The following is a 10202-nucleotide window of genomic DNA, read 5'->3' on the forward strand; positions in this document are numbered from 1 at the left end:
ACGTAGCCATTTACAGCTATAAATCGCATTTATGTGGCATAGCAGAGATTTATATGTTTGGTCACTCCTTTATTATTGCTGTCATCAGTCACAGGGCTGGCCCCAACCTTTTTTGGGGCGCTGTGCAGAATTAGATTTGCACCCAGCAACACACCAACCACCCCGACCCCTCTGTCCAAGCACGGTATTGTTTATCATGTGCAGTGGTCACGGGAAGCCCAGTCTCAAAGACAAAAACATCCATAAACAAACGACACATTTGCATGTCCCAGGATACGTTTAACCCTGATTTACACTCAACAGGGATTATAATGGCCCTTAATAGCCAGCCTCCCAGACCCTTACCTTGATCTTAACCAAACCTATACCAAAACTGATATATCTATTATTTAACCAGCTCTAATAGTACTAAAGTGGACGATCAGGGTGGATGTCTTGAACAACAATTAACTGATACAATCAAAGTCATTGTGTGACATAACTTGATTTGATATGTAGATGTGCATTCTCGTCACAAGGTAGTGCACTCTTGTCTGGCCCGGCGAGACTAGTTGACATGAATTGTATGCAAGTGACAGAATGTCAGCAAAATACGTGTTTTGAGAGCTAGGAATCTATTTTGTACACTTGTTGCATTTGTGAGACTGGGTTGGTTGCAGGGCCCCGCGGGGCCACACAGTGTGTTCATGTGTTGGGCTGGCCCCATTCATTCTCATCATGCTGAGATCTGTAATGACTTCTTACTGTCGTGGTGCATTCCTCACAACCATAAATAATATCAAGGCAAAAATGAGCAGGTTAGGAGCAAATGTAGGAGAGAACATCTGCACAAACACGCCAAAAAATTATGAACCGCTATCACTTCAGTCTCACATAAGTTCCTTTTATTTGAGAACAGATTGATTCGTGTTAACATGACAAATTTGTATTTAAATAAGTTAATATTCATATGTAGCATCCTCCAAATCAACGGAAATAAACCTGATCTAATATATGTGTTTTTTTTCGATGCATAAGCTTCAAACTAATCAGAAGTATATATTACGTTTCAGACAACACTTCATTTAGTAAACATATGGTAATTCCCAGAAAATTAGCAATTTTTGTATAAAGGCTCTTATTTCATTAATTCAAATTTTGTAAAAAGTACATCACAGTGGTGTCTGTCATTTTTGGGCACAGGAATTAGTTAATGAATCTAAAAGTCTAAGGGCAAAATCATTCGGAAAAGATCTTTAAAAAAATATTTGCGTGAGTAAGACTGAGAGAACTGGCTTCTAGTTTGCTCTTGTGTTTATGTGAATTAAAAAGCTGTTTGGTAAGAGGCACCCATCTTTTTTTTTTTCCTTATTATTCCATATAGCATCTACGAACAAGGAGTGCAAATGACACATGACCTAAAAAGCAACCTACTACTGCCCCTTCTTTCTGTTTCCTTTCTGTCCTTTAGTGCAAATCAGGGGATCAGCTCTCACAAGTCATGCCTACGTAGTCTTCTCGTACCAAACAACAACAACACACAAAAAAAACCCTCATAATCCCTAAGACAAAAATACTGACCAGTAGCAATTGCACTTCACATTTCACAAGCACATGGCCATGGTTATGACAGTCAACGTACCATTGGACAAGAGGAAGTACAGCCATTTGTACAGAAATACTATGTCATCAAACACACAATCTAAAAAAATAATAAACTAATTGAAACACGCACACACACACACACACACACACATGCACGCACACATACACACGCACACACATGCATGCACAACTGCACACTTTAGAGAGAAGATCTCCATGAAGTTAAAAGGCAAATGGTAATTGACTACTGAAGAGTAAGGTAGTAATGTGACTGGCTGATGGAATAAACTACACCTATATAAGCAGCAGGTTGGCACATTTCAGTGAGTCTCACATCTTAAGTGGTATGAATAACTTTGATCCGTCAAATTGTCACATTCTTAAAAAAAGAAAACACCGACTCCGCTGAGCCAATGGCATGTTTCTTAACACTGCAGCATTTTGTATGCTCGTCCTTGAGTTGTTGTCTTTTATATATCGATCACGGTGTTCATTATTCAGAGCAACTCCCGATTTAGTGCTTAGACTCTGACTAAGCTATGCTATGCTAATGCTAATAACACAATAAGGGCTAGCTTGTTCTTACTGTGCGACAGGCCAAATCTGATCAAGCGGTGGTCATTCCGGCATTATGGTCGGGTTGTGGTGTTATTTCAGTCACGTCTGTTCACATTCACCAGCATTGCACAGCAAAATTCCTCTCACTCCTTGTAACTTTCTCAGATGAGATAACACTGATAATGGCGAGATGACATCAGGTAAACAAAAATCACAATCAAAGCAAAGCTACTACAAAGCCTGTGTAAAGGTTTCTTCTCCATTAGACCCGTTCCAGAGACAAACCCTAGACACTTTGCCCCTATCCCCTCAACTCAAACAAGCCAGCATTTAACACTCCACGTGTGCCTCTGAACATAATAATCAGCTGGGGAAATAAGCAGTGACATAATAGTTTCCCTTCATCTCCAAATAATATAAAGGATAGACGCTGGTGTTTAGTAAGGGAGTGAAAGGGTTTAGGGGTTGCTTCTGGACAGAGCAGACCATCTACACCATTGGGGAGTAGTACCTCCTCTTCTTTTTTTGTCTTGCTCATAATTCTGGTTATTTTTTTCCCCCTCACCTAAAGGTGCAAGTCCTCTTGCAGAAGGGGCTGTGACATCTCCCTGCTTCTGAGGGGCAGTGTGGGTAGCTGTCTTAGAGTCACTTGTCTGACAAAAACCACCAGGAAGCCCAGCACCATCACCACACCAAGCAGCGAGCCCACGGCGGGGGCGTAGGAATTCTCAATGACCCTGGCTGGGATGCTGGGTGCAGGGGTAGAGGGCTCCGGAGAGAGGAGGTCGCGAATGTTGGAGAGGGATCCATTGCATGGCAAAGGGTGGAGAGACAGGATGTGGCACATAAGCGGGTAGAGGTCTACAGAGCGCATGGAGGTCTTGACGTAATTCTGGCGAAAAGCTGGCCCACGAGCCACGAATACGGGATGCATGCTGGGTAAGGTGTTGTCATAGCCATGGTTTCCCACTGTGGAGTCACAAGAACATAAATAGGAAACATCAGTAAGGCTGCACAATAATTCGACGCCAGTTATTCCTGCGTTGCTATCACACTGATATCAAATAATCTAGAGGTTTTAGTGTTTCCCCAACAATGTAATCAACAGCAGAGGGAACCCGGTGGTTGACAGCTATCACAACTGCTAGAAAAGTATTGAAAATCGTCAAGCTACACCCATCTAGAAAAGCACTATATAAATGTAAGTTTATTATTATTATTATTTACAAATCAAACAACTATTGGGAAATCTATTGGAACGTGTCCTTATCATACCATAGAGACCTAGAAACGGTTCTGTAACCGTTAACAGCTTTTGAACTTGAAACAGAATAGCAACCGATTTTGAAACTGGCCCAAGAAGAGCAAATTCTTCCGGTTGCACTGCTACAAAACAATTCTCGGTAAAAATCTGTTTTTTTGTTAGCTTCATATGAACTTGAAATATGCAGCAATCTCATGCAAAGCGATCAATAAAAGGAGAGGTGGTTGATAATATTCCATTTGAATTTGCAGAACCCTGTCTGTGTTCATCCTGCAACATGTACAGCATCCCAACATGCTTTCACAACGTTATAGGTGTGATACATACACATGAAGGGCCCAGTCTTGTTTTGCTTGACAGTCCAGCCCTCCCGGGCCTCTATCAAAATGGGCATGATCCTGACGTTGTGTCTGTAGTGGAGATGCTCCGGTATTTCCTCTTTCTTGTACACCATCATGTGGGGGTTTGCGTCCACCAACATTGCATACACGTCCTCCAGCTTCCCTGTAAAACAGATGTCCACTGTCGTTAGCAAATGTTATACAGGGAAAGATTATGCTACAGATATTTCATAATGAGTTCCACTCATAATAAAGTATTTGACAAACCAGTAATTAAGCTACTTGCTAACTACTACCGAAGGAAATTTAAATGCCATCAACAGTAAAGCAATAAACTTTATGTCCTGGTAAAAATCTGACAAAACCAAAGAGGTCGGGTCTGTCGCTACAAACAGGCCTCTATTTTATATTTTATGTGATTGTGGCTGAATTTAATGGGCTGATCAAATTAGGACAAAATAAAAAAGGTTGCCTGTGTACTTTGTCACAGTTTCAATACGACAAATAATCCATGCACAATATTTTAGCTCTGTCCAAGTTCATGGTACTACACTGAAAATGAAAAATAGTAAAAGAAAATACCTTCCTTGGGAAGTATTCCCACCACTGGACTTTTATCTACCAAGGTGTATAGTTCTCTGCTCACGTACTCATCCAACTCTATAATCTTATCAGTTGAAAGCTGGGTCATCCCGTGGTCACTGGTGACTATCAGGTTCACATTTTCATATAGCCCTGCCTTCCTCAGCTCATTTCGGAGGAAACCAAGCTTCTCATCAATATCAACAATGATCACATCCATGAGTGAACTCTCAGGTCCGACATTGTGCCCACTCTCATCTGGTTCCTCCCAGTACAGAACTCCAAAATCCACCGCTTCCCCTTCAGGTGCCGTGAACCACTCGATGATCTGTTTTACTCGGGTTTCGAAGGAGACCGATGCATTGTATGGGAGATACTTAGTCGGGTATGTCCCGTGGATCTCTACATCGGAACCGGGCCACATTGCCGCTCCGCTCCGTCCTCCTGCTTTCTGATTGGTCACCCAGAGAGGAACTGCCTGCTCCCACCATCGTGAATCATAAAGGCTGTCTGTCTCCATGGAGAAGGATCGGTTCAGAACCGGGTCATACATCTCATTGGCCACAATACCGTGTGTCTCAGCATACAGCCCCGTCACCAAGCTGTAGTGATTGGGGAAGGTTTTGGTAATATAAGCGTTCTCCACTTTCTCCACCCGCACCCCTTCATCCATCAGGGCATGGAAGTTAGGTGTGGGAACCCTGTCAACATAGTCCCAGCGGAAGCCATCGAAGGACACCAACAGCAGCTTGGGCTGGCCTCTGAAGTCACTTGGCTCATGATGGTTAATTTGATGGGGCATGACAGGCGAAAGGAGCAGTGCCCATAGGCATACCAGGGGACAGTAGCCTCTTCTAGATAAGCAGCCCAGCATAGTATCGTCTGTGGTGAGAAATCGTGAGATCACGAAAAACAATGATGGACAAATTTATACATTTACATAGTCAAAACAGCTCATCAAAGATGGGTAGAAACATGCTTACTTTCCATTTTTCCAAACATAGCTGGGTGAAATAGACAGATACATCGGTAAAACGGAGTCAGACAGCACATAACATCACACTAGGCATCACTTTTGCAAGAATTCAGAGCGGACGGTAAAGCTGGTGAAATGATGTCATTGCAAATTTAGCAAGACTGACGAGATGACGAATTCACTGCGATTAACGAGCGGAGCCACGCTACAGGCGGCCAGACCAGTTTGCGAAGAAAACGTCGCGTCATGTTAGCGTTTCACGAGCGTAACGAGTTTGCTCGTTGTCGTGTGTGCACCTATTGATCGTATTTTAGCAAGCAAGGCTACGCTAGGCTAAAATACTCAGGTCTGCCTGCAACAAAGAGGCAACCATCGACGATGACCACATCGATTTCAAAAAGGCTGCATGCTAATTGACGTGAGACACGGAGATATTAGGAGAGTCAAATGTCGACGCACACTTTCGGAGAGGCAAAATGACGTATTGTCAACAACACAGCTTACCGTATCTGACCGTGCACGGGTTGTTGCGTCGCTCTGTGCAACGAAGATAAAGAAGCCGGACTAGTGTGCAAAAAAAAAAAGTCTCTGCTAAAATATATTTTCTCTATTCTACGGTTTACTTGCAACTGTATACCTACGAAGGTGATCGCTTGAAGACGAAACGCCGATGCACATTTTCTTCCAGTGCAAGCTCTGCGTATACTAGAGGGCGCATCCCCTGTCTCATAGCGAGAGTGTACAGGTTCCGATGACGTAATGCGGGAAAAGGTGGCGGCGGCGGGGGGGGGGGCGCTATCAAGGTTTATAAATAGAAACGCTCGTGCCAGTCAGCTAGGTTAACTTTGCTCGTCTACTGTTTTGCTGTCAGAAAGAATGAGGTGATTACGTGGGTGTAGTCTATAAAAAAGATACGAGATAAAGACGGAAGATTTTTCTAAGCATGGTGAACTTGGGATGAAAATTGATCATGATTTTTTTTTTGATGTCCTAGTGTTTGTGAACTGTCGTGAACCAGCAATACTGAATCATTATTGTTACCCTGCTGTTATCATATTTAGGGATTATTTTTGGAACATACGTAAGTAGTTAAAACACCAGAGCGACGACCGAAGCGGGTTGGGGGTGGCGAAATGCCCACAAGGTGTCAGTCAAGTCCTGTCTTTTCATTATCCGGGCCAGGCTGTCGCTTCTGGATCCACTACAACATTTATAACAGCATTTATTGAGGCACAATAGGTCTTCATCAGTAGTTTAATAATGTTGGCTGATATCAATAATGGTTGATGCTCCGCTGCTGTCATACAGCTACACTAAAGCACACATTTATCCCAGTTTAGTAGTACGGGGGAGGATGAAAAAAAAAGAAAATATATGGGATCTTTTGAAAAGTAGCTCTTCATTTTATTTATGTATTTATGTATGTATTTATTTATTTGATTTTGTGCTAGAGCGCCTGACAATAAAGGCGTTGTTCTGCAATTTGAGGATGATCCTTTGATGATATATTAATGAAAAATAGTATACGTTATTCATATAGCACTTTTCTAGATGAAGTTACAAAGTGCTTCACATAAAAGAAACAAGGAACAAAATACAACAAGGAACAATGCGGGAGAACAGATGAAAGAGTGCAGATATGAATAAAAGAATAAAACAGACTAAGAGAATATATTCACTTGTGGCAAAAGTGTTAGTGTTATGGTATGAAATGGTGTAGGCATTCCAACCTACAGTCTACTAACACCGAGCAATGGTGCTGTGAAGTCAGTCATTTCTCAGAAGCATTTTCTCTCCCAATCCAAACGGTCTAAATCCAGTACCACATGGGATGCCTGCCTCAGTAAGCTGAGCCATCCATCTTGTCATTTGGGACCCACTGGTACCGAGCCCTGGAAAGAAAGATCCCTGTGAAGTGACAGAACTGACACAATTATGTCATGTTTAGGGTTGATCAAACCAAGAACCACGCTGTTCAAGCCTTCAGAACAACGGTAAAATGAATAACCGACCAATCACCCAAACAAACAAATAAATAAATATGTATAAATAAAGCCATATTTACAGTGACTGTCAATACAAGATGTTTTTTTTATTTGCGTGTCTGTGGTTGTTCGTGTGTGTGTGTGTGTGTGTGTGTGTGTGAGAGAGAGAGAGAGAGAGAGAGAGAGAGAGAGAGAGAGAGAGAGAGAGAGAGAGAGAGAGAGAGAGAGAGAGAGAGAGAGAGAGAGAGAAAGAGAGAGAGTTTGTGTGTCTGTGTGTTTCCTTTTGTGTTTTTCCCCCTTCTATTTAGCTGACTGTGTAGGTCTATGTGGGAACTGTGGAACAGCCATTAGGGTACTTGCTCCTGTGTATTCTGGGTTGACTTCTAAAACAGTGCATTCCCGTCCATCTGGACAAGAGGTTATTGTTCGTTTGTTTGGGCGGGAAAGCTCTACCTATTGTCAAACCTGTGGCTCTCTCTATTGTGGCATCGCAGGAGAACATGGAGATGCCCTTACTCAGTTTCTCTGTAGAATGTTGTGATGTGCATTGTGATGTGTAGAATGGTGTGATACATATTGTGAGGTACAGTATGCATTGTGGTTTTAAGATGGTCATGGTAGAATGTAGCAATGGGCATTATGATAAAAGAACATGTTCTAGAATGGTGGTGTGATATAACAGCCATCTAGAACATGTTCTAGAACACGGTCGTGATGTAGCCACCATCTAGAACATGTTCTACAATGCGGCCCACCATCTAGAACATGTTCTACAATGCGGCTGTGATGTAGCCGCCATCTAGAATATGTTCTAGAATATGGCTGTGATGTAGCCACCATCTAGACCATGTTCTACAATGCGGCTGTGATGTAACCATGGACTCATTCACACCGTTCTGATGGAAGTGTCTGGAATCATAATGGCTCAGGTTCAGCTCAGTATCCAAAGTTGCTAATGTTAAAAGTTGGTCGTGACATCCTTTCATTGATGTGCCTGAAATCCTTTAAAGAGATAAACCTAGCTGTGTCTGTAAAAACACAGCAGGTATCTAAAATTTTAAAGGATAATTTGAATGCCCAGACTTTACCGTCAAAGTTTGGTCATCGTAAAGACAATGGGATGCTAGAAACCTTGATGTTCAGACAGGATGTTTTGAAAACGTAATTTTCACAAGATACCCTGATAATGTCCTTTATATGCCATCTGAGGCCACTAATTATGTCCTTCTTTGATTGACTTTGGCTCACAGCCAGGGAAAGGAAATCTGGATCCCAAATAAAGTGCTTGCTAACATACATGCTGACAATTTCTCTTTTGTTTCAAAGGTTTAGTGCCATGAAACTCTTTGGGTCTTTCATTTGTGAAACTGAACTTCACGATGGTCCACAATTGCGGTTCTCAAAATAGCTTTCAGCCAAAGAAAAAAAAAAGTAGGTATTGGTGGCCCCGACATGTATTTAAAATACTATCCTTTATTATTCTTACATCTTTTTTTGTCATCAATATGAAGTCAATGCCAACAGCCTCATTTTAGATCAGTACAGAATGTCGATTGAACTAGAGTTTGACAGAGCACATGACCAAACTGCTCTGGATCCAGTGGGATGACACCGAAACTGAACTGAATTCTGATCTTAATTGCTTGGTTTTCGGTCTCGCTCGCATCAAAGATTAATGTAGCATCAACAAGTAAGCAAAATTGGTAATTCATCAGTTGAAAATGCTTTGTGATTTTAGGCTTCAGGGAGGTTTATGTTCACAAAAACATAACAGGCTTGTTTTGGGTTTGGATAGAGATTTCTCAGGCTTGGACTGGGCTTGGCTCCAATTTCCAGACCCATGTCAAGCCTTAAAGATAGCTGGGAACTATTGAGACTCAAAGGACAGCTGGCGGTGCACTGTGAGGACCTCTACCATTAAATGATTTGTGATTTTTAAGCTTTTCTGCTAGCTATAAATTCACTGTGAATTCTAGAGCAGATTAACAAAATGTTTCATCCCAAAACAATGTTTTCCATTCAAAACATTGACCCTTGACACCAGACTTGGTATCCAGGTCTATGTTTTCATTTACTGCCCAGAACAGGTTTCCAGCTTGGCTTGAGTGTAGTTTAGTCATATTCTTATTATCAGTAATATTACCAACTTGAGTTTCTTAAAAGACTGTTGTTACTTGTATCATCATAACATGTTGTTATCATGGCTTGTTTCTCTGCCCTAAAACTGAGCACCCCTAATTTAGGGGTGCTCAGTTTACTTCGTTGATATTTGATTTGAAACATTTCTTACAGCCATTTTAGAGGGTTCACCATATGCACGGATGCACCTGATATCTTTAAGGGAGGCGTAATTGGCTTGTTTTTAATGAACATCCTATGCCATTTCATATGAATATGATGGACAAACGGAAAGTACACAAAATAAACCTGAAATCAAGTATTTTATGGGGCTATTACTCTAGGGCAGAAATCATATCACATAGGCATAGTGTGTGTGTGTGTGTGTGTGTGTGTGTGTGTGTGTGTGTGTGTGGATTAGTTCTTTGGGGGTCTGTAACAGCCGACATTGTATCAATCTGTTATTCTGACCCTTTGTGTTGTAGCAGGGGCATTCTCTCGCTGGGATCCTACACTACCCAGATCCACCGAGAGTCGGTCACGCTTCCATTGGCCTGCGCCTCGTTTCCCTCCATGCAGGGGAGGGAGCGGTGGTTTGCGTACAAAGAGCGCGTAGCCAATCACAGAGAAGTCCCCCAAGTCCCCCGTCTACAACCTCCACCAATGTCGGCGACCATGTTCATTTACATACGGCGCCACTTGACCAATCGCGAGTCACTACGGAAGAAGATTCGGACGCGTTCCGCCCAATGGCCGAGCCGGACGCGGAGTTTTGGGAGTGCATATGATTAACA

General features: G+C 42.2%; 1 protein-coding gene across 1 annotated transcript; it reads right to left on the reverse strand.

Moving 5' to 3' along the window:
- Window positions 1-872: 872 nt before the first annotated feature.
- enpp5 (ectonucleotide pyrophosphatase/phosphodiesterase 5) lies at window positions 873-5982 on the reverse strand. The gene is made up of 4 exons (XM_056294738.1): window positions 5810-5982; window positions 4330-5211; window positions 3734-3910; window positions 873-3111 (listed from the first exon to the last, which is right to left on the reverse strand). Exons 2-4 carry the CDS (start codon window positions 5201-5203, stop codon window positions 2708-2710), a joined length of 1455 nt encoding a protein of 484 aa, XP_056150713.1. The 5' UTR covers window positions 5204-5211; window positions 5810-5982; the 3' UTR covers window positions 873-2707.
- Between the last annotated feature and the right edge of the window lie 4220 nt (window positions 5983-10202).

Source organism: Lampris incognitus, chromosome 15 (genome assembly GCF_029633865.1).
Source record: "Lampris incognitus isolate fLamInc1 chromosome 15, fLamInc1.hap2, whole genome shotgun sequence".
Taxonomy (NCBI): Eukaryota; Metazoa; Chordata; class Actinopteri; order Lampriformes; family Lampridae; genus Lampris; species Lampris incognitus.

Excerpts from the sequence above, each read along its gene's own strand:
- enpp5 (XM_056294738.1), bottom strand. The coding sequence starts at position 5,203 with ATGCTGGGCTGCTTATCTAGAAGAGGCTACTGTCCCCTGGTATGCCTA. Across the intron at positions 3,911-4,329 it reads GGGAATACTTCCCAAGGAAG|GGAAGCTGGAGGACGTGTAT; the intron begins GTATTTTCTTTT and ends TCTGTTTTACAG. Across the intron at positions 3,112-3,733 it reads CAAGACTGGGCCCTTCATGT|TGGGAAACCATGGCTATGAC; the intron begins GTATGTATCACA and ends GTGACTCCACAG.